The sequence below is a fragment of the Nicotiana tabacum genome, chromosome 5 (genome assembly GCF_000715075.1).
Source record: "Nicotiana tabacum cultivar K326 chromosome 5, ASM71507v2, whole genome shotgun sequence".
In the NCBI taxonomy this organism is placed as follows: domain Eukaryota; kingdom Viridiplantae; phylum Streptophyta; class Magnoliopsida; order Solanales; family Solanaceae; genus Nicotiana; species Nicotiana tabacum.
Genome location: NC_134084.1, coordinates 155,918,140 through 155,943,788, shown reverse-complemented (window position 1 = coordinate 155,943,788; position 25,649 = coordinate 155,918,140). Strand labels below are relative to the sequence as shown.

Here is a 25,649-nt window from a genome sequence, read left to right as displayed (position 1 = left end):
CAAAGGATATTTGTTCTTAATTGTTACTTTGTTCAATTGTCTATAATCAATGCACATTCTCATAGTGCCATCCCTCTTCTTCACAAATAGAACCGGTGCACCCAAAGGTGACACACTAGGCCGAATGAACCCCTTATCGAGGAGTTCCTGAAGCTGTTCTTTTAATTCCTTCAACTCCACTGGTGCCATACAATACGGTGGAATAGAAATGGGTTAAGTGCCCGGCACCAGGTTAATACCAAAATTAATGTCCCTGTCCGGTGGCATGCCCGGTAGGTCTGCAGGAAACACATCGGAAAAATCCCTTAAAACTGGAACAGAATCAATACTAGGAGTCTCAACACCGACATCCATCACGAAGGCTAGATACAAAAGACATCCATTACCAACCATACGCTGAGCCTTCAAGAATGAGATCACTCTACTGGGAACATAATCAGTCAAATCTCGTCACTCAATCTGTAGCACATCCGGTATAGCCAATGTGATTGTCTTAACATGACAATCCAGAATAGCACGACACGGAAATAACCAGTCCATGCCCAAAATGATATCGAAATCCACCATACACAATAATAAAAGATCCACTTGGGTTTCCAGACCCTTAATAGTCACCACACACGACTGGTACACACGGTCTACAATAACAGTATCGCCCACTAGAGTAGATCCATGAACAGGTGAAACAAGAGACTCACGGGGCATATCCAGATAACGAGCAAAGTATGATGACACATAAGAAAAGGTGAAACCGGGATCAAATAATACAGAGGCATCTCTGTGGCAGACTGAAACAATGCCTGAAATCACGGCATCTGAAGCAACAATAGCATCTGGTCTACCTAGGAGGGCATAGAAACGAGCCTGACCACCACCTGATCGACCTCCCCCTCTAGGGTAACCCCAGGCTGACTGACCTCCGCCTCTAGTTGGCTGGGCGGGTGGTGAAGTAACTAGAGCAGAAGTCGAGGGCTGACCCCTCTGCTGAGACTGACCATCATGAAGACGAGGACCTTGCCTCCTCATATGCCTAAACTCTCCACACTCATAACAACTCCCCGGTGTTGGAGATGGGGACTGAAGGGAACCCCTGGCACTGGAATGACCAGTAGAAGGACCTGGCATGGAAGAACCCTGCACTGATGGAGCACGAGATGAACTCTGGGTTTGGAGGGCACTGAGTGATGCGTGGCCCTAATGAGAACTATGAGAACCATGACCTGATGATGCCCCACGATAAATTGGGCGAGCTGAATGAGCCTGTCTAAATGGACGGCCTCTGCCCTGTTGGAACTGACCCCTCGAAGGAGCACTACTAAAGCTACCAAATCCCCGAGGAACCTTGTCCTTCCTCTCCTCTCGCTCATGGCAGCGAACCGACTCAATCTCACGGGTGATGTCAACAACCTCCTCGAAAGTAGCACCTGTCACCCTTCCCTAGTCATGAGAATCCGAAGCTGATATGTGAGACCATCAACAAACCTCATAATCCTCTCTCTATCTGTCGGAACCAACCAGATCGCATGACGAGATAACTCAAAGAACCGTATCTCATACTATGTCACAGTCATCTCTCCCTAATGCAACTGCTCGAACTGCCTGTGTAGCTCCTCTCGGCAAGACTATGGCACATACTTATCCAGAAAGAGAACAGAGAACTGCTGCCAGGTAAGGGGCATTGCACCGACAGGCCTACGCCTCTCATACGCCTCCCACCAAGTGAAGGTAGCCCCAAAAAACTAAAATGTGGTAAAAGCCACACCACTGGTCTCTAGAATACCCGTTGTACGAAGCATCCTCTGGCACTTATCCAAGAACCCCTGGGCATTCTCGCCCTCTGCATCGCTAAAAGTCGGAGGCTTGAGTTTACTAAAGCTTTCTAATCTACGTTGCTCGTCGTCTGGCATAACTGGTACCACAAACTCCTAAGCTGGTGCAACCGACTGGGCTAGAGGTGCCCCCGGTGTCTGGAGTCCCTACACAACCTACTCAGGTGTGCGAGCAACGGGAGTCTGGGTGCCTCCCCCGGCCTGAGAAGTAGTTGCGGCCGTAGTAACTGAAACCACTTGAGCCAAACCGGTACACACTAATAAGATCTGAGCTAAAGCCTCCTGAAGGCCTGAAATCACAATGGGCATAGCTGGTGTCTAAGCTGAGCATCCACAATTAGGACCTGATCTTGAACTAGGGCAGCTGGTGGATCTGCAGGTGCTGCCCTAGCTGCTCTGCCCCTACCACGGCCTCGACCGCGTCCACGGCCTCTAGTGGACCCAGTTGGTGGTTCTGGCGGTCGTCTATCCTGCCTGGTAGCGCGTGTCCTCACAATCTGTGAGAGAATGGAATAATAGAAGTTTAGTACTCGGATCAACAAATTCGCACGACAAGAATTTCAAGAATATGAAGTTTTCCTAAAGGTTCTACAGCCTCTCAAGGATAAATACAGACGTCTCTGTACCGATCCACGAGACTACTAAATCGGCTTATGACTCGCGAGACCTATGTAACGTAGGCTCTAATACCAACTTGCCACGACTCCAAATACTCGGTTGTGATGGCGCCTATCACATTACTAGGCAAGCTAACCCAAACCATTAACTACAACAAATTCCTTTTATAAAACCATTTTCTAAAGCTGGTTTAAATACCAAATTTTCATAATAAGTGTTTAAAAACAACAAAATATAAGCGGGAGTCAAATAAGCATGAACTACATAGCCCAAATATCTGGTGTCACGAGTCTAGAGCCTCTACTATTTAACTGGCTGTCTGATACAACATAAGTCTAGAAAATGCGGAAAAGAACAAGATAAGAAGGAGAAACAGGGTTACGGACGCCATGCAGCTATCTTGAAATCTCCGGCAACCTCTGGATCAGATGAGGACCCTCACTCTACCACTCGAGCACCTGGATCTGTACACAAGGTGTAGGGAGTAACATGAGTACGCCAACTTAGTAAGTAACTAAAGTAAATAAGGTTTGAAAGCAATGACGAGCAGTTAAAAAATCATATGAATGAATAGACAACAGAATAACATATCAAATTCCACAGTTTAAAACCAGTTTTCGTCGAAAAATCATCAATTTCAGTTTAAATACTTGAAATCATATACTTAGCAATTTTGTACAACAAAGGCTTATTTCAAAAGAAGAGTGAAATCAGTGAAAATATCATAAATGGGCTCCTCGGGCAAGGTATCACTCAGAATATGGCCCCTCGGGACGCCTCTCGATAACTCGTGACTCAACTCTCGTCCCTCAATACTCACTCTCAGCACTCAAGCTCATTAATATCTCGTAGCAATAACAATCATAGTAACCGCTGCGGCGTGCAGCCCGATCCGTAATTTATAGTCGACTACGCTCACTGGGGGTGTACAGACTCCGGAGGGGCTCCTACAGCCCAAGCGTCATATCACTGTGGTGCACAACCCGATCCAATATATATATCATTGCGGCGTGCAGCTCGATCCATAATATATACATATAATATCCTCACTATTAGGTTTTCAACCTCTCTCAGTCATTAACCTTACAGTCTCTCGGGCACAACAATAGAAATTAGGGAACTCAGCCCAAACAGTCTTCACAATTAGAAGTGGAGTGATAAAGCCAATTTTAAACAAGTAAAACATGACTGAGGATATGCTTTCAACAAATAAAGTGAGGAAAAATAGTAAAACTGTCCCTAAGGGTATCAACAGGTCGGCACAAGGCCCCAAACATGACATACAGCCTATAATACAGTATAAATGACTAAAGTACGGAATATCATAAGGTTTCAAATCAAATACGCAGCTCAATAGTCGCTACGAGATGGACCAAGCCACAATCCCTATCAATGCATGCCCATACGCTCGTCACCTAGCATGTCTGTCACCGCATTTATCAAAACAAGTCCAATACCGGGGTTTTGTACCCTCAGTTCCAGATTTACAATGGTTACTTACCTCAAACCGGTGAAAATACTACTTCGCGACGCCTTTGACCTTCGAATAGGCCTCCACTCGCGTCGAATCTACCCAAAATCAGAATCACAACGTCAAAATATGCTAAGTGAACGAAGCCCAAGCGAAAACAATCCAATAATACCAAAAATCCCAAAATTGGCCAAACCCGACCCCCAGGCCCACGTCTCGACACTCGATAAAAATCTCATCAACGGAATCCTTATCCTCCCACGAGTCCATACATACCAAGAACACTGAAATCGGAGTCCAAATGACCCTTCAAATTCTCATTTTAAAGTCTCTTAATCTCAAGCCCTAATTCTTCAATTTTTGGCCTAGATTCTATGATTTACTAGGTAGATTTCACATTAGAATCGAGTTTTAAGTCCAAAATTCTTACCTCTAAGTGATTCCTCTTGAATCCCTCTTCAATCCCCTTCAAAAAGCTCCAAAAACGACCAACAATGGAAGAAATAAACCCCACATTCGCGGACAAGACGACCTTTTAAACCTTCTGCCCAGGCCTGAAATCCTTCTTCGCGAACGCGGTCAAAGCCTCGTGTTCGCGAAGCAAAAATTAACTTTGACCAATATTCCTCTTTCGCGATCGCGACATCCCGATCGCGAACACGATGCTTTGCTCATACCAACCTTCGCGATCGCGTTCCGCCTCTCGCGAACGCGATAAATAAAATCCACAGAAGCTCAGCTGCCCTTTTGCTTTATGCGAACGCGACAACACCCCCCCGCAAACGCGATGCACAGATGCCCATCCCTTCGCGATCGAGGAGCCTCCCTCGCGAATGCGAAGGCTAAATTTCCAGCTTCCTCACTGACCCTTCGCGAACGCGAAGGTCATTTTTTTGTAGCACTGACCTGCAATTTTCTGCATGTTCCACTTCATGGAATGGCCCGATTGATCACCCGAAACTCACCCGAGACCCCCCGGGACCTCAACCAAAGGCACTAACATATCCCAAAACCTTGTTCAAACTTGTACCAATCTTCAAATCACCTCAAACAAAATCAAATCGACCAAAACACATCGGATTCAAGCCTAAGTTTCCAAAAACTTCTAAATTCCGCTTTTGATCTGAAACCCGACCAAACCACGTCCGAATGTCTTGAAATTTTGCACACACTTCTCAAATGACACAACGGAACTACTGCAACTCTTGAAATTCTATTCCGACCCCTATATCAAAATCTCACATATCAATTGGAAATAGCCAAAAATTCGATTTCGCCAATTCAAGCCTAAATCTACTCCGAACCTCCAAAACTCATTCCGATCACGCTCCTAAGTCCCAAATTACCTCCCGAAGCTAACCGAACTATCAGAACTCACATCTGAGCCCTCTAACACACAAGTCAACATCCGGTTGACTTTTCTAACTTAAACTCACTCTAAAGAGACTAAGTGTCTCAAATCTTACCAAATCATTTCCGAACTCTATCCAATCAACCCGATCACATAACACGGATAAATAAAGCATAAAAAAGTAGAAATGGGGAAAACAGAGCAGTAACTCATGAGACGACTGGCCGGATCGTCACAACATGACACTACTTCAGCTTATCGAGGATATGACCCTCGATAGAGAGGTGTGGAGGTCGAGGATTAGGGTTGTGGGTGATAGGTAGTTGAGAGTCTCTTCTAGCCGTACTAGTAGTATTAGTCTTGTATTCTCTTATTACGAGTTTCTTGTTGATTAGACAATATGGCATTATTGTCGGTAGTTTTCGCACTTCTCTTATAGCTTGTATTCCTAGTTTTTTCGCTATTACATGATGTGCTACTTATTTCCGTTATCTTATTTTCTTGCCGTTGTTATTGTTTGTTTATTGCGCCCTTTTTCACTGTTCTTGAGCCGAGGGTCTACTGGAAACAACCTCTTTTTTTTAGAAGGTAAGGGTAAGGTCTGCGTATATATTACTCTCCCCAGATCTCACGTGCGAAATTGCACTGAATTTATTATTGTCGTTATTGTCATCAATTTGATATAAACATCGAGCGCGAGTAAATTATTACCGCACTACATTAAGTGAATACAAAGGGTAGGAATTCTATGCATTTTGGTTGTAATTTTTAGATACTTGTATCCATTTTGTAATATTAGCAGCATATTCTATCTTGTTGCATAATATAACGCATATATCCAAACACTTCCTCCGTCCACTTTTAGTTGTCAAGTATTCTAAAAATAAATTTTATTTTTACTTGTTACTTTTTGCATATTAAGAGAAAAATAATTTATTTTTTCTGTTTTGCCCTTAGCATTAATTACTAATTCTAAATTATTTTTCAAATCTATTAAGGCTATACACCAATTAATATGGGTATTATAGTAAATTATTTACTTTATTTATTATTTTTCAAAAGATATGCAAAGTCAATATTGGATAAGTAAAAGTGAGCGAACGGAGTATAAGTGAATACAAATGTTTGGGTTTTCATATTAAACGACAAATAACTAGTGCATAAGTTAATACCGAAAACAAAATTTGTATAAAACCGATTCCTCGAACGAAGAATCACTACTAGTGTTTTTTTTTAAAAAAAATTTATGTTTAAAATTTTGTTTTTCAAAGTTCTTTTTCTTTTTAATACTACATTTTCTTCTTCTGTTTAATACGTTTACTTTGGAAAATTGAAGCGACGGCTGTTTTTCTCGAGGAAATCCAGTTATTTGTTCATCTTTTACCATTGAATTTGATGTCAATTTTAGGTGAAGTAAATATTCTTTGTGTGAAAAATTATTAGACCAACGGGTTGGGGATAGGGGTGGAAAACGGGCGGGTCGAGTTGGATATTGTCACACCCCTTTTTTACCCCTCCAAAGATAAATGTAAATATTATATGTTGTGGATTGAGGGTTAAAGAGTTTTTTCAATTGAAGTGACAAATTAAAGTATAGATTATTTATTTATAGAGTCGCCACTTGGAATTGATTTTTCGGTGTTCCAAGTCACCCTTTATTTGAATCCCTAGTCAAAAGAAGGTTTGACTCTATTTTTATCGATCCGCGGAAACAAAGTTCAGGTAACGAATTCTGTTGACCGGGAAAAAGGTGTGAGGCATTCCCGAGTCTCGTGGTTCTAGCACTGTCGCTTTATTGACTACATTTGGCTTAAAATAATTTTGGATAAATTGTTATTTTTATGTTTTTTATGTTTTTTCTATGTCCGCTTTTATTGCTTGATTAAGGCGTTACGGAATTATCTTGAAACGAGTCATGCGTATGTGTACCCATTTTATTCGGCGCATTAAAAATCATGTCACGCGTGTGTGTACACAATTAATAACACTTTTATTAAGATTGTTTTGCCCAAAGTTGCCGAACGCTTACTTCGATTTTAATTTTGGAAGTCATAAGTGTATCACGCGAACGTGTACATAAACATGATAATTTATTTATTAATACGCGCCTAAAGCATACTAACGATTATTAAGAATTTTTTTTAAAACTAATTTTGAGATTATTTTAAGGCTAAAGATTATGGAAATCACTTTGTGGATAAAATAGTATGATTCAGCTATTATTAATATTAAGAGAGTCATTCATACTATGTAATTTTCAGTAGTACATTAAAACTAAAAGTTTCACTACTAGGCTAACAAATAAGATAATAATTTTGATAACTATGTAAGGCCCGTGAAAAAATCGTGTGGTGATACTAACAGAATATATCTAAACATTTAATTAACTTTTCTAACTCTATCTAATAATCCCCATAATCTTATAACTTTGAATTTTCATTACGAAAGGAAAACAAATATACTAACTTTTCATGACTTCCATACCAATGAAACAAACCAAATCAGTTAGAGAACAAAGCAATGAAATCAATGTCAAAGCTGGTCATAAAACATTCACAAAATGATAATAGAGCATGAAACTAATATAAAAACAATAAATAAAAAATGGACCTTGTGATAAAATTATCTCCAAGGCAAACTGTATAGCAACAAAGAAAAGCTTCAACACAGAGCCGATGAGCATTGAATCATCACAGAACCATGACCGAGACTCCAAGGACGGTGGCAAACTCGACGGAGGGAACTATAGTGCAACGTCACTTAGTTATGAGCTGGTGTTTTGTTGGTTTTAAGAACTGGTTTAGTGAATTTTTCCGCTGGGTTTCATGGAGGAACAAAGCTGGGTTTTAAAGTTATTCTCCCCTCCGCCTCTTTAATGAAGGCTTATGTGCATTTTTTATAGAGTGTTTTATGGGGATCTGAATTGGAGAGCAAGAGTCCAAAGAAAATGTGTGCCGTGCATTATCTCTTTTTTTTTAGTCAAAAGGTTTATTGTGCATAGTCTTCTTTTTAGTCAAAATGTGAGGTTGGTTAAAGAGAAGATATGAAAAGATCTTGTCGCATAAAATTTTAATGGCTCTTGCTTCAATTATTTCTTTTAATAGGATAAAGTAAAAAAATACTAGTTATATATTTTAAAATCAAGAACGTATAAATAAAGTCACTAATGAAGAATAACAAAACCAATATCTAATTTAACACTACAAAGTTTAAAAGATTTTTTTTTGTGGATTTGTTTTATAAACAAAAACTAAATATGTACTTCTTAAAAACAACTCCTTTTGTGATTTTTAATTTTCTTAAATAAAATCTACAAAGGTGAAATAAAGACTAAAATATATAAATTAAACTTTAAAATATTTATACTAAAAAAATATGAAAATTGAAACATGGTCAAAGCATGCCCTATTTGTTTGGAAATATGAAGAGTTTTAAGACAAAAAAAAGGTGAGTTATGTGACTAATTTTTTACTATATCATTATTTAAAAGGGAAGAAATAAAAGTGAAAAGAGTGCAACTGAGTCTTGATTTTGGACAACCTACATATCCCAGATTATAGGGGAATCATGTCGCTTGTAGTTCTTGTTCGGTGAAAGACATGGAAAAACGGATTATTTGTACCAAAAACGGGGGAACGGTTTTTTTTTCTTCGCTCAACTAATTTTCTAAAGCCGGTCAATAATGTAAGCAAGCCTTCCAAATAATGTAGCAAGTAGCACATAAGTGGTCATGATGGTCTCAAAGAGGATACATGTCTTATACGGACCCGACTCTTGTGCCGAGTTTCGCTAAGTCAAATGCTTATGATGCGAATAAAACGAACCTACTAGGGATATACAACATGAGGTTTGTTCATCTAGGTTTAAATCCTGATGGATGAGGTATCTAGACTGGCTTACTCGAGCGGACAACTCGAGCCAAGGAGGATCAACGTACCAGTAGCATTGCTTTCCGGCTTAACTGGTAGTGCTCCCCGCCTGAACACGTGTGACTAAAAATTATTCACTAGGTGGCAAGCACCTCGGCTATCTCAAAGAAAGCGGGCTATGCCAAGCAAATTCCCAATTTTAATTTCAAGAAGACTCAGAAGGGGTGCGTGAGAAGACAATTTATAATGTACAATTCAACAATATCAAAGCGGTAAAAAACACAAGTAGCACATTAGCCCCAAATAACATCACAATATATACAAAAATTAATAAATCCAAAAAAAATCAATGTACAAGCTCGAATTCTTAAAGTCCCTAGTAGAGTCGCCAGAGCTGTCACGCCCCTTTTTTACCTCTCCAAAAGATAAATGTAAATATTATGTGTTGTGGATTGTGGGTTAAAGAGTTTTTCCAATTGAAGTGACAAATTTGAGTAGGGATTATTTATTTATAGAGTCGCCACTTGGAATTGATTTTTCGGTGTTCCAAGTCACCTTTTATTTGAATCCCTAGTCAAAGGAAGGTTTGACTCTATTTTTATCGGTCCGCAGAAACAAAGTTCGGGTAAGAAATTCTGTTGACCGGGGAGAAGGTGTGAGGCATTCCCGAGTCCCGTGGTTCTAGCACGATCGATTTATTGACTACATTTAGCTTAAAATAATTTTGGATAAATTGTGATTTTTATGATTTTTATGTTTTTCCTATGTCTGCTTTTATTGCTTGATTAAGGCATTACGGAATTATCTTGAAACGAGTCACGCGTATGTGTACCCATTTTATTCGGCGCATTAAAAATCATGTCACGCGTGTGTGTACACAATTAATAACACTTTTATTAAGATTGTTTTGCCCAAAGTTGCCGAACGCTTACTTCGATTTTAATTTTGGAAGTCATAAGTGTATCACGCGAACGTGTACATAAACATGATAATTTATTTATTAATACGCGCCTAAAGCATACTAACGATTATTAAGAATTTTTTTTAAAACTAATTTTGAGATTATTTTAAGGCTAAAGATTATGGAAATCACTTGTGGATGAAATAGTATGACTCAACCATTATTAATATTAAGAGAGTCATTCATACTATGTAATTTTAGTAGTACATTAAAACTAAAAATTTCATACTAGTCTAACAAATAAGACAATAATTTTGATAACTATGTAAGGCCCGTGAAAAATCGTGTGGTAATACTAACAGAATATATCTAAACATTTAACTAACTTTTCTAACTCTATCTAATAATCCCCATAATCTTATAACTTTGGATTTTGATTACGAAAGGAAAACAAATGTACTAACTTTTCATGACTTCCATACCAGTGAAACAAACTAAATTAGATAGAGAACAAAGCAATGAAATTAATGTCAAAGCTGGTCATAAAACATTCACAAAATGATAATAAAGCATGAAACTAATATAAAAACAATAGATAAAAGATGGACCTTGTGATAAAATTATCTCCAAGGCAAACTGTATAGCAACAGAGAAAAGCTTCAACACAGAGCCGATGAGCATTAAATCATCCCAGAATCATGACCGAGACTCCAACGACGGTGGCAAACTCAACGGACGGAACTCTAGTGCAAGGTAACTTAGTTATGAGCTGGTGTTTTGCTGGTTTTAAGAACCGTTTTAGTGAATTTTTTCGCTGGGTTTCATGGAGGAACAAAGCTAGCTTTTAAATCTGTTCTCCTCTCCGCCTCTTTAATGAAGGCTTGTGTGCATCTTTTATAGAGTGTTTTTTGGGGATCTCAATTGGAGAGCAAGAGTCCAAAGAAAATGTGTGCCCTGCATTATCTTTTTTTTTTTTAGTCAAGTGTATTGTGCATTGCCTTCTTTTTAGTCAAAAAGTATGTGCTGTGCATTGTCTTTTTGTGAGTCAAATGTGAGGTTGTTTAAAGACAAGATATGGAAAGATCTTGTCACATAAAAATTTAATGGCTCTTGCTTTAATTATTTCTTTTAATAGGATAAAGTAAAAGATACTAGCTATATATTTTAAAATCAAGAACGTATAAATAAAGTCACTAATGAAGAATAACAAAACCAATAGCTAATTTAATACTACAAAGTTTATAAGATTGTTTTTTGTGGATTTTTATTAATAAACAAAAACAAAATATGTACTTCTAAAAAATAACTGCTTTTGTGATTTTTAATTTTCTTAAATAAAACCTACAAAGGTGAAATAAAGACTAAAATATATAAATTAAACTTTAAAATATTTATACTAAAAAATATGAAAATTGAAATATGGTAAAAAATTAGGTGCTCACAGATATGAGGGAATCGAAAATGAGTAATGTAAAAATAGATAAATTATCGAACCGACTTATATTTAATACATATAAATAATGAGTTAATCGGCAAATAATATAGATATTCATATTATCCATGACTTCTTGAATATGATCACTTTTGAAAGAATTCCTAATCTTCCAAACTTAAGGAGCACCCAATTTGAGGTTTTACATATATAAAAGTTAAAACTATTAGTTATTCATCAATTGCCCATTTTCTAAGTGGATAATATGGTTATTATCCATTTTTGATTTGTTTTTGAAAAATTCATTATCCAACTCATTTTTAATAAATAATATGGATGGATAACTATCTTTTTTAATTATTTCAACAAAGCATTTGATCTGGTAGTTGCTAATTCGTGCTTTCAGAAGAGAGAGGATCACTTGGTCGCATTTCGGAGAACGGTGGTCAGGTCTCGGATTGATTACCTTCTCTGCAGAAAGAGTAATAGAGACTTATGCACTGATTGCACGGTTATACCGAGTGAGTGGCTTTCAACCAAATGTAGGCTCTTGGTACTGGAGTTTGAGATTAGGAGAGAAAGCAGGAAGAGAGCAATGTACGGGCAACCTAAAATCAAGTGGGAAACCTTAACTAAGGACAAATGAGGATGTTGAGATGGATGTGTGGACATAACAGGAGTGATAAGATTAGGAACGAGTGTATTAGGGACAAGGTGGGCGTGACTCTTATAGAAAATAACGATCCCAGTTCACGACAGAGAACAATACAACAAGCGAGCGTACTTTTGTTTGCTTCTTCTCCAAGGTCGATGGCTACCGAAGGAAACTCCGATTCGATCCGCCCCCCGACTGGGAGACATCTACCTCATCCCGATCACAAGGTTGCGGGAATCGAGGCTGAGATGGTTTGGATATGTGAAAAGGAGAGACCTTAATACCCTGATTAAGAGGTGTGAGAGCTTGACCATAGCGGGTCAGAGGAGGGGTAGATGGAGGCCTAAGAAGTACTGGGGTGAGGTGATTAGACAGGACATGACGCTACTTCAGCTTATCAAGGACATGACCCTCAATAAGAGGGTGTAGAGGTCGAGGATTTGGGTTGTGGGTTGGCATGTACTCTAGAGTTTCGTCTAGGCATCTCAGTAATATTAGTACTAGTTTTACATTTTGCTATGCCTAGCCCCTTGCTATTTCACATTGTGTCATTATTTCCGGCAAGACTTAATCTATTTTTATAGTGTCGTATTCTTAGATACTCCATCTGTTCCATTTTATATGAACTTATTTCCTTTTTGGTCCGTTCCAAAAAGAATGACCCCTTTCTAAATTTGGTAATAATTTAGCTTAAACTTATAATTTTATCCTTAATGAGAAGCTTTTATAATCCACACAAATACTCTGGCCCCTTTTTAATTTGTTTAGGACCACAAATTCCAAAAGTCTTCATTTTTTTTTAAACTCTGTACCCAGTCAAACAGGTTCACATAAATTGAAACGGAGAGAATATATGTTATTGCACGTATCTTCATTTGCGCACATATCTAATTACCTGATTATTGCTATTGTCTGTTTATGATTTTATTTTAATTTTTTTGAGCCAAGAATATTTCGAAAATAATCTCTCCACCTTCTTTAGGCTGGGAGAAGTCTGTCTACACTACATTTCCCGAACTCCACTCGTAGATTTCACTGTGCGTGCTGCTTGTTGTTGTTGAGTTGGGTAGTATGAAGTCCAATAATGGAACGGTCAAAGTGATGGGACAATAGAGCACGTATTGCTGTTCCTGTCCTTCCTAACAGAGCACCTCCACAAACGTTTTTATTTTTTTATTCCTATTGTTTCTTTGTCTGTTTCCAATACAAAATTTATCTTTGACTAAAATAAGTAAAAATGAACTCGTACATTGGCTTTAGTGAATGAATAAAACTGAATTTATCGCCTTTTTCACATATCGGGAGAAAGTGATAGGGTAGCAAACTTTCCTTGGTCGAAGTGTCTCCAAGACAAGGACGTGACGATCAAATCTCAACATGTAATACTAGAGACGGGTCAAAATTTAAAGCTTAATGATAGTCCATTACTCAAATGGTCATTCAATATTTCAAATTATCTCTTAAAGTTACTTTTCTTTCGTTTGTAACAACAAAATTACTGAACTATGCCTATGCACTCAGAAGGTCACTCAATCAGATTTTCCAAATTTTGAATTGCAAAATACCTATTTTACCCTCTAAATTATAAATATTTATCTTTTTTTAGTTTTTCTAAACTTTTTAATATTATAATTTTTCCTTTTTTAATTTATATTATGGACTTATCTATAGAATAAATAAATTTTATTTATAAAGTAAAAAATAAAAAAAATTTAAGCATATATAATGCTGGAATAACAAAATAATGAGCATAGTAAAAAAATTAATTAGAATAATTTGTTCGTAATAATAATTTTAGTATTAACAACAAAAATTCAAAAATTTATTTACACAATTCAGAATGAAAAAAAAATAAAGGCTGTAAAATATATATTCCATGCACGTAATATAAAAACTTTATGTCAGCGGAAAGTTGGTAGAAACATAATAATATAATTGAACATAATTTTCAAGAATATATATGTATATTATAAAAATACTTTTATTTAAATAATTATTTTTATATTACGTGCATGGAATATATATTTTACAACTTTTATTTTCTTTCATTCTGAATTGTGCAAATAAATTTTTGAATTTTTATTGTTAATACTAAAACAGAAAAGGCATAAAAATGTCACTCAACTAACATAAATGGCCTATATATGTCATCCGTTAAAAAGTCACCTTATTCATGCCACTAACATTATACTTTTGGCCTATTTATGCCACTAACGTTATACTTTTGGCCTATTTATACCATTATGGGTTAACAGTTCCATTTTCTGATTTTTAAATAAGAAGAATTATTTATTCGACCCCACTTTTGTCACATGTCTTTATATTACTGGTTCTTCTTTACTAGACCCTACATTTCTTTTAGCCCTGATTATGTACAATTAACCATGCTCAACCGAATAAAATCCAACCATCTTTTAACCCAATCCCTAATTCCTTGTCACGACCCGATAAGATCAGTGTTCAGTGATTTGTATTTATTTGAAATCGATGTTGTGTTTATTTCAATTCAGTTTGTAAAATCTAAATCTTAGAAGCTCATGATTTGTACTACCAGTCCTTGGGAAAAGTATTAAGGTTCAATTATTTTTTCATTTATTTGTCTTAAAAAAAATCTCATTAAATTAGGTAGTTGTTAATTGGCTTACCTAGCGGGCTGGATAAGGGCCATCACGACTAGTTGAATTTTGGGTTGTGACAAGGAATTAGGGGTTGGGTTAAAAGATGGTTGGATTTTATGGAGTTGGGCATGGTTAATTATACATAATCAGAGTTAAAAGAAATATAGGGTCAAGTAAATAAGAACCAGTAATATAAAGACATGTGGCAAAGGTGGGGTTAAAAAATTAATTCTTAATATTTGAAAACTAGAAAATGGAACTGTTAGTAGATAACAACATAAATAGACCAAAAGTATAACGCTAGTGGCATGAATATGGCGACCTTTTAACGGATGACATAGATAGGGCATTTAAGTTAGTTGAGTGACATTTTTAGGTCTTTTCCGATATTAAAATTATTATTACAAATAAATTATTCTAATTAATATTTTTCCTATGCTCATTATTTTGTTATTCCGACATTATATATGGTTAGATACTTTTTATTTTTTTAATTTATAAATAATATTTATTTATTCTATAGGTAAGTCCATAATATAAACTAAAAAGGAAAAGTCATAATATTAAAAAATTTAAAAAAATAAAAAGAAGATAAATATTTATAATTTAGAGGGTAAAATAGGTATTTGGTAATCCAAAATTTGAAAAATCAAGTTGAGTGACCTTCTGAGTGCTGTATGCATAGTTCAGTGACTTTGTTGTACAAACGAAAGAAAAGTGACTTTAAGAGATAATTTGGGATAATTGGATAACTATTTGAGTAATGAACTCAACTTATTGATAAGAGATTCTTATTCTTTTACGTTATTAAATTCTAAATTAATAATTTATATATAATTATTAGGTTTTCATTGAGTTTTTTTTGTTTGTGTGTTGTAAATGAAATTCTTAAAAGAAATACAAAGTTTGATAAAAAATAATGGATTTAACAGAACATGTAAACTGTATGTTAGCTTCACCCCTATTGGAGATTCATATTAGTCAAAGCTTAAGAATCTCATCTTTAAGCTCTTAAATTTTAAGATGCAGACGATTTACACAATTTAATATAATATAAACATTAGTAATAAAAAATAAGAGAACGAAATTACAATTATTGTTGCATACTCCATTTCAAATTCCAACCAATATTCCAACTCTAGCTAAAATAAAAATTTTCAGGTAAAAAGAAAATCTCTTCCTCGGAGCAAAGAACTATTGTTGTCACATTTCAACATTCTCGTGGCAATTGAGAGAGAAAAAAGAGCCAATTAGGTTTTGTTGAAAACTCCTTTAAACTCCGGCGGCTCATGGGTGGTGGGGGTGAGTTAAATTGGCCGGAGAAGGCTGTGGAGCGGCGGCGTAGGGCGGTGGTGGGGTGGGGAATTGTTTAGGAATTGGGCATTGGTAACACTTGGTGAAAAGGCCAAATGTGTCAATTTGATGAATGAAATTGAGCATACTAGCCCAACCACCAAATCCAAACCCAATAATGAATACCCAAACAACTACAAATATGTTAATTGTAAATGTGCCAGCCCATCTTCCTACAAATCTTGGTGGTTGTTCTACTGCATTCTGCATCACAAAAGTATGTAATTTAGCATTTGATTCATCCTACAGGGATAATTTGAAAGATAACTATAGGTAATCGTTACAATAAACGTGATTTAGAAACTTGAAAAAAAGACAAAAGCAACCAATTATAACCTGTAAACTACACTTGTTCTACATACTACGTTGTTTATTCAATTTGTGTGACACTCTTTTCCTTACATATAGTTTCCGACCTTTCTCCGCTTACATGGAGGGGCGGATCTAGTAATTAAAGTATGGCTTCATTTAAACCCATAACTTTTTGTCTAGACATGAATTTATTTATGTAAAATCTACTAAAACTATTGAAAAATGTTGAACTATGAACCCATAACGTAAATAAGATAATCGGTTCAACGGTTGAAACATGAGTCTTGAACCCATAAATTAAAATCCTGAATTTGCCTTGCCAACATGCCACTGAAATTAAATTTATTTGTTCGTAAGGAAAGTTTGTTAGCTTTTATTTTCAATAAGACTAGGCATAGGTCTTGTTTACTTGACTTTTCGATTATGATGCATCACTAATAATACTATTTCGCACAACTTTTGTGCTTTCTATAATTAATTTTTCACGTTGTATCTAATCCAATATCATCATATAGTTAGACAAGGCAGGATCTGGGGAAGGGTCGCAGAGGCGAATCCAGACTTTGAAGTTTATGGTTCCTATAACGATTTCAAATTATCAATTGGGTTCACAATCAATTATTTATAGATATTTATTGAATTTTTAATACATATACAAGGACCGTGCAAAAGCTACTGGGTTCCCGCACGCTACACTCTAGATCCGCCACTGAAGGGTCGTAACCCAAGGCAAATGCGGATCCAGGATTTAAACTTTGCGGTTTCAATTTTTTAGATTGTTAGCATCATTATGTTTTTAAGTTATGGGTTCATATCTACTATTTATAACAATTTTAGTAAATTTTTACGTACAAATTTATACACCGCATCGAAAGTACTAGGTCTGCATCCGCCCCTGCCCAAGGGATGTAACATAGACAGCCTAAACCTAATGCAAAAATTAAAGCAAGATTAATGATGGTAGATATATATATACCTCTCGAGCAGCAGCTGATTTGAAGGTAAACATGTGAGCAAGAGCAGGGATAATGTAGACAGTGAAGCTAACTAGAAGTGATCCAACTGTGGAATTGATAGGACCAAAGAAAGGGAAAACAATGGCCAGAAACCAAATAGGAATCACCACCGGCAACCTCGCCGCCGCCCTTGTGCACAGGCTCTTGCACTCGTGCATGCCTATGGCCTTTTCCCATACGAAATACAATGGAGTGCAAGCAAATCCAAATGTTATAAACTGCATTCAAACAATAAAAAGAGAACCCCAATGTTATAATTTGATGAATAAAGCAGCTAGTAATTGATAGGAGAATGTACAAAAGTGTTACTATACATCAATGTAGGTTAATCTATTCAACAACAACAACAACCCAGTATAATCCCACAAATGGGATCTGGAAAAGGTAATGTGTACGCAGACCATACCCCTACACTGTAGAGTAGAGAGGCTATTTTCGATAGACCCTCAGCACAAGAAGATGAATCAACAACAACAACAACAATATACTCAGTGTATTCCCAGAAGCAATGTATGCTAATCTATTCAAAGGCGAATTTAGGATTTAAAAAATCTATAGGTTTAACCTTCAAGGTTCTTAGCATTAAAGAACCTTAATTAGTATTAAGCTATGCTAAGATTCAGATCTATAATTTATTATAATTTTAATTATTTTTACCCATAAATTTATGCTTCGTGTCAGAAATATTAGGTTCAGATGAACTTGGTACTTCAAAACTGCATCTCTCCCTGAATCTATAATAGTGTAACCTATCTTATTTTTTAATTTTAGTAAAGGGCAGCTCGATGCACTAAGCTCCCGCTATGCGCGCGTTCAGGGAAGAGCCGAACCGCAACGGTCTATTGTATGCAGCCTTATCCTGCATTTCTGCAACAGAATGTTTTCCCGACTCGAACCTGTGACCTCCTGATCACATGCATGACAACAATTTTGCTTGTTACGCCAAAGTTCCCCTTCATTTCATTAGTTTTAGTATTTATAAATAATTACTTTATCTTTTGAGTGATCTGGTCGTGTAAAAATTAGTTTCTAACCTGATGAATGAGCATAAGTATGACAGCCATGTCTCTAAAGGGTGTTCTTGGAAGGAGAGAGAAGGCATTGGAGTGATCAAGAAGCAAATCACCAAATGCCCAATACACTGCTGCTGCTGATGGAAGTGTGAGTGTCAATACATAGAGTGTTGCCCATAAGTAAATTGCCTTGAACTTTTGTGGTTTCCACATTGCATGCATTACCTCCCTGTAAAAAAAATTACCACAAATTAATTAAATTACGCGTGCTCATACAATTTTGAGCATGTAATTCAATTATAAATGATTAATTAATTCTAGCATAAGTACTTACAAGCTAGTGAGTTATACAACACTTCGATCGTTTAATTTCTATATACTGATTGTGTACAAATTTATTACATTATAAACCTCACATAAAAGAGTACTTATAACTTTTCATAATTTTTTTGATTATTAACTTAAAAAATAAAATATGTTCTTTGTTGCAACTGGTTAATAAATTGATACTAAATACTTCGTAGTATTCCTTCTGGTCCATTTTAATTGATTTTTTAGCTTTTTTTTTTTTGCAGTTCACAATATTTAATTTTTCCATATATCAAGAAGGAATTAACTTCTTTTTTTTTCAAAGCTGCCCTTGAAGTAAAGATCCTAGGAATATTGTTATATTTTTAATGAACAAATTAATATAAATACAATCAATTTTATTGTTAATTATTAATGCTAAAAGAGGAATCTCTTAATATATGTAAAAACAAAAAAAAAACAATTAAGATGAACTGAATGGAGTAGTATGTATCACCTCCATCCTAAAACAATAAATAGGAACCTCAATTAAATGGATTTACAGTTGAAAGAGTAGCCAAATATCCAGTTTAGTAAAAATGATCTCATTAATATCTGAGTCATTTTCAGTATCTATTTTGCTTTTCCTTTCTTATTAAACACAAAAAGAATCTAACAGTTGTGACAAAAGAGAAAAGGAGGAAGAGATGCCCACTGGCTAAAACACCAAAGCCTCTTCTATTCCCATTAAAAATAATTTCTTTTTCCATTCTCATTGATTGATTCTATAGGAAAAATAAAAGTGATTGGAAAAAGAGTTGTAGCTTTCCAACTTGAAAAGGGTAAAATTAAAGTGCAACTTTTTTTGCTTCTCACGCCTGAGAAAAGGCACTCTACTCTGTTCATGAAAAAAAAAAGATGCTGAAAAGTGAAACCACTATACAATTCACATAAACACATGCAAATTTTACAGTGAATATGAATACACAACTATAGCAAATAATAGCGTTTTGACAAAGATTGGACATGGTGTAGTAAATGCTAAAGATTTAAACCTTTTTGACAAAAAAAGGATAGTTTACTATACATTACATGCTCATAATATTGTCGAAACAAGTCAAGGTCAAGTCACTTTCGGAACAAATAACGTTAACAACAACCACAAACTCAGTATAATCTCACAAATGGGGTCTAGGCAGGATAATATATAGGCTGACCTTGTGAAAGTAGAGAAGTTATTTCCGATAGACCCTCGACTCAAGAGACAGTGAAACAGAAGCAACAAAATAGAACTAAAGATCTAAGAATACAAAAATAAAAAAATACTAGTACTAATACTACTGGTAAGAATAGGAGAAACTCTCGATAGAATAAATAACGTTAAAGAAATATATATATTTTTCCCTACATTTTTCAGTTTATGGATTTACGGTAGTGAGATAAACGTGAAAAAGACGTTACAAAATAAAATATTTTATGCTTATTTGTCTTACACAGTAACAGCATGTCCCCCAAATGTGTAGAGAATGTTTGTGGCTCCTGTGAAATATAGTACTAACTTGGTTGGACCCGAGTGCTTCACCCCCTCCACCTGTATTTTTAGTCACAAAAATTGAATAAATTCCTTAATTAAAACATCATTAAAACAGTAGTTACTATTAAATATGTATCCAACTCCCACATATCGTTATGATTAAAGGTTTACTTGACAGTTCATCTAATAATGTGGTAGACTTGGATTTTCAAACTTTCATCTCATGTTAGTAAAAAATTCAGCTAACGTTTGGCCATGGATTTCAAAATTGTTTTGAAAAATCTGATTTAGTTGAAGTTTGGTTTGAAGATGAAAATGTGTTTGGACATACGTTTTCAAAATATATTTTCCAACTTTATTTTGGAAAAACATATATATAATTCCCAAGTTTTGGTATTTTGGCCCAAAATCAGCAATTGAGGTGATTTTGGGATTTGGGGTTTGGGATTTGGGATTTTGCCAAAATGTGAGCAATATTTATGGTCAAACATGAGTTTTGAAAATAAATTCCAAATTTATTTTGGCAAAACTCATGGCCAAACGGAGCCTCAAAATTCTAAAGTATAGCATTATCTCCTCTTTCTTTATTTCTGCCTTTAAATAATTTGTATATGCTCAATTTTTCCAACAAAGCATGTGATGTATTGGAATTAGAGGCGAACTCAGGATTTGAAGTGGTTCAAAATGAGTTCGATATATTTTATTATAGGTATACATTTATTTTTCTTCCGCGTGCATATGCACATAGTTTGAACCCAAAACATTAATTTCAATTGAGTCCGCTCTAACAGCAACAATACCAATAAATTCAGTATAATCTTACTATTGGGGTTTGAGAAGGGTAGTGTGTTTATAGACCTTACTCCTACCTTGTGAAGGTAGAGAGGTTGTTTCCGATAGATCCTTGGCCCAGTAAAAACATAGTTATAGTCAGAGTGGAGGGGTCACCGACACCCGTAAAGTTCGGCAAATTTTTTATGTATACATGTATTTGTCTTTAGAAAATAGTGATATATTAATAGTGGGCACCCTATATACAAAGTAGATTTTAATTAAATCAAAAAGTGCACCGCGACCTTCAAATCCTGAGTCCGCCTTTGGTTACAGTATTACTGAAAAGAAATACAGTAATGCATACAATAATGGAAAAGAAGCAGGTACCTGGCCATGGAGTATTGATGCAACAGTAAGATACCAAGCAGTGAAAGTGGTCATTAACAAGCCAAGGAAAGACCATATTCTATAATTGTGGAAAGAAGGAATGAAGACTGTGGTGGCACAACAAGCACCAAAAATATAAGTCCATGTTCTCTTGTCCAAATTATCGTTTATGTAATATATATTGCTGCAAGTCAATAAAATTACATAGACATTAATTTTTGTATATATTGGATAATATGGATCCAAGAAAAAAATCAGAGCAACAAATTAATTATGAACCTTGCACAAGCAATGAGTTGAATCACTGATCCAAACAGGAGAAAAGTGCAATTAAATGCCAAACCCACGTTCCTCCAATGTTTTCCAAGTAGCCCATCAAGAACTTCGAACCACTGCACAAATATATATCGGTAAATATTTACTACTATTGGATGAAATTTTATTTTGAGTGTTTTATTCAAAGAGCAGGTCAGCGTGCTGCATAAAATATCCCGTATGCACGCATAGTTTAAAAATGTCAAAATAGCACGAGCTAGTCAGTGTTCGGACGGAAAATTGAAAAATAGACAGTGTTTGTAAAGTAATTGAAAAATAGTCACTATTTTGCTGCAATACAGAAGTTCTAAGTAATATACTGCAGATTGGAGCTCCTGTGTATGAACTTTTAGCATATTATGTTGGAACTCCATCACCTGGAAAGTTTCAGCAATATACTAGAGATTGGAGCACATGTGCATGGGCTTCCAGCATATTATGTTGGAACTTCAACACATTATAAAATTCGAGCGTGTTATACTGGAAGTTCACATTTAAAAAAAAATTCAAACTCCAGCATAAATTTTGAATAATATTTTTGTTTAGATTTATCTTTTACACAAAAAATGGCTAAATTTTGATTATTTTTCCATTACCACTTGTAGAACTGGCTATTTTTAAATTTCTCCCTTTGAAAAGGACGCGCAACTCAAGAAGTGTGACATATACTGCTTATGCTAATACAAATATTATCTTATGACTGATTCTAAGACTCGAACCAGTGAAATATAGTATTTATTTGATAAATATAAGGAGAAGGATTATATTGTTGAAACCTGAATAACGTGATTGCGGAAATCAACTTTTTCTCTTTCTTTTCTGGTTCTGTACTCAATATAGAGGATACTAATAAGATAAGCTGTCCAACTACCCATTAAACCGTAAAATAGCTGAAATGAAATCCCAGAAAGCATTCCTAGTTGAGAAAATGAGTATGGCAGCGTCAATAGCACTTGAGCTACCTGAAAAAAAAAAGGAAAAAAAGGCAACAAATTAAGAAGTGAACCAGCGGTGGAGCTAGAAGGCGAATGCGAGTTAGGCCAAACCAAGTAGCTTTTGCTCAAACAGTGTACTTGTATTAAAATGTTCATTAAATATGCATAAATATTAAATTTAGAACCCAGTTAATAGCACTTCAAGTCAAACAAAAACTCAGTAGAGTCCCACTAGTGAAGTCTGGGAGGTAGAAGAGGCAGATATAGTGTTTCTACCAACGGGTTCAATTGAACACATAACTTTCGACGCGAAGTAAAAATTTATATGTAAAAATTCATTAAATTTGTAAAAATAGTGGATGTGAACCCATAACTTTAGAAAGTATAACGGGTTCAATACTAAAAACCTTAAAAGTTGAACCCATAGGATTTAAATCCTTGATCTTGATCTGCTTTTAGGAAGTAGTGTGTACGCAAACCTTACCCCTGTCATTGGGAGGTGAAGATGTTGTTTACTCTAGACACTCACTCGTATTAGTACTTGAAGTCATCATTTTAAAATTCAAAATCCATTAAGTTAAAATTATGGTTCGGCCTCTAATGAGGACCATGTGTAAGGCAGCAAATTGATCTTCACTTGTTTGAGAAGTTAATTAGAAATGCAGTCATTGAAAGAAATTACATAATTGATTACCTGATTAGAGGCACAACTAAACCAAGCATCATAAGCAGAACCACCATGCCAAAAAAACTTAGAGATTTTTGACTTAACATCTTTAGATTTTCCTTCAGTCTCCATCTCTACATAATTCCCAACTATTACCGTCTCTACTACTTTGTCTGAAGATTCCATCTTCTACTTCTTCCTCTACTTTTTTCCAGCCAGAAATAGCGAGCGATCACTCAACAATGAGCTCTAATTGAAAATGTATCTCACTCAGAATATCAGTAGTAGTATATATTTTGCTGTGTGGTTTACTACTGGAACATGAACAAAGACACCTTAAATTAGTAACATGAAAGGGAAGCCTAGTGGCAATGTTTGTCTGTCTACCCCTTCAATGCCATATTTATATATTGAGAGAAGTGAATATACCAGCAAAAGTTTCTTCTTTTTTCTTTTGCGCAGGGTGGTGGGTCCCTTTGCTTATTTTCATTTCCTCTTCTTTTTTTTCAATATCTTTTTATTTTGTTTCATTTTTGCGTTGGCCCGATAGAGGGTGAAAATGGACTGAGGTGCAGGAAGCTGAAAAAATCTTATATGCTTAATATCTGTACCAAATCACATAATTTATACTGTAGTGAATAAATAGTAATAATACATTAAATTTAAACAGATGCATTACTTAACTGTAGTTAAATAATAAAGTTGTTTTAGTTAAATTACTCAAAATTCAATCAAGTGCATCATTCAGCCTCTTTGAAACATGTGTACCAGCAGATAATATTAGATCAATTCTAGAAAATATATACATAAAATACCTAGTTTGACAAAGAAACCATGTATTCACGTGCCCCATTTACAACTTGTTTGGATGGTTGTTACATATTGTATTGTATCGTATTATTACATTAAAAACAATGTTTGTTTTGATTATTACTTAAATTTTATTGTATTGTATCGTTAAATTCGTTGTTACGTAACGACAAAAAGTGTCACTTTATGGAACGACGAATTAGGTGTAATGGTGTCGTTACCTTGCCTTTTTCCTCTTATTTTGTCCTTCTTTATTATTAAAAAATCATATTTTATTCTTTACATTACTTTTTTATGTAATAATTTTACTTCGTATCCTATTTTATCTTAGGAATGTTGCCATTTTATTCTTCATATTTTTGTGGGTGATATCATGAAACGACGACAAAGGATATAATCTATCCAAACATTGTACTCATCAAACAATGCAATACAATACAATACAATACGTTACATTATGAAACAGGAAACAACCATCCAAACAAGCTGTTATTAGGCTATAAATCCCCGTTGTGTGAACAACATATCTTGTGTATTTATTATTTTTATAACGAGTACGTGTAATTTTTTATTTTTGGAGATGAAGGTCTGAAGTACGGTAGGGTGACTTCAGAGGCGAAGCCAGAATTTGAAGGTCATGGCTTCAAAATTTTATTCCTTCTAAGTTATTGGGTTCTAAATTAATAATTTATACATATTCAATAAATTTTTAAAGACAAATGCAGAATTTGGACCAAAATTACTAGGTTCGGCCGAATGCGGATCCGAAACTCTAGCTCCACCCCTGGGTGACTTGGTGTTGAAACCTGAAAGACCATATATAGCAGGTGTGGAGGCATGCATACCTAAGTTCTAACTTAAAAATTATGAGTCTGCGTGAGCCTAATAGTATATGTTTAATTTATAATATTATGTATTTATCTATAACTATACTATATTAAAAGCACGAAGGACTCTAGCGAAATGTCGTTTGCCTTTTTTACCCTTTAAAAATAAATTTTACACTGAACAAAATTGTCATTTAAGATAGTTCCCTAATATTTAGGGCTTTAAAATCAATATGGAGTCCTAAATTTAGGAAGTTAAAATCAATTAAAATTTTACCTTTTGTAATCACTTTCTTATTCAATAACGCAACATAACTATTACGCCGTCCTATTAATTTTTCTAATTTCAATATATCCAATAAAATACTTGTAGTGAGCTAAAAGACTATAATTTAAAACTAACACTTTCTTTGTCCGTTAAACAAATCAAAAATAACAATAGACGTAAGAAACCTTACCAAACAAATTAAGAATTTATTCAAGTAAAGTCTTATTTGGTTTTAAATTCCTAAATATTTAGGAATTTCTTATATAATTCAAATAAGAAAGAATTTAATAACCAAAACTTTAGTTCATTTCAAAATAATAAATATTAGGAAAATAATTTGATTATTCTAGAAAAAATTTAAAAAGTCAATCGACAATTGCATTTCAAAAATATACATTATTTAATA

At 35.1% G+C, this 25,649-nt stretch overlaps 1 protein-coding gene and 1 long non-coding RNA gene across 2 annotated transcripts; both read right to left on the bottom strand.

Moving 5' to 3' along the window:
• Positions 1–2,692: 2,692 nt before the first annotated feature.
• On the bottom strand, positions 2,693–11,068 carry LOC107832298 (uncharacterized). The gene is made up of 2 exons (XR_001658535.2): positions 7,880–11,068; positions 2,693–2,911 (listed from the first exon to the last, which is right to left on the bottom strand). It is a non-coding gene; the product is annotated as an uncharacterized LOC107832298 (long non-coding RNA).
• Positions 11,069–15,777: 4,709 nt separating this feature from the next.
• On the bottom strand, positions 15,778–23,719 carry LOC107832299 (auxin transporter-like protein 2). The gene is made up of 8 exons (XM_016660113.2): positions 23,366–23,719; positions 22,513–22,698; positions 21,701–21,813; positions 21,422–21,605; positions 20,220–20,317; positions 18,460–18,667; positions 17,386–17,643; positions 15,778–16,301 (listed from the first exon to the last, which is right to left on the bottom strand). The coding sequence occupies exons 1-8, from the start codon at positions 23,522–23,524 to the stop codon at positions 16,032–16,034; spliced, it is 1,476 nt and encodes a 491-aa protein (XP_016515599.1). The 5' UTR covers positions 23,525–23,719; the 3' UTR covers positions 15,778–16,031.
• Positions 23,720–25,649: the final 1,930 nt, after the last annotated feature.

Excerpts from the sequence above, each read along its gene's own strand:
- LOC107832299 (XM_016660113.2), bottom strand. The coding sequence starts at position 23,524 with ATGGAATCTTCAGACAAAGTAGTAGAGACGGTAATAGTTGGGAATTAT. Across the intron at positions 18,668-20,219 it reads GGGGGACATGCTGTTACTGT|GGAGGTAATGCATGCAATGT; the intron begins GTAAGACAAATA and ends TTTTTTTTACAG. Across the intron at positions 16,302-17,385 it reads AATCAGCTGCTGCTCGAGAG|AATGCAGTAGAACAACCACC; the intron begins GTATATATATAT and ends TTTGTGATGCAG.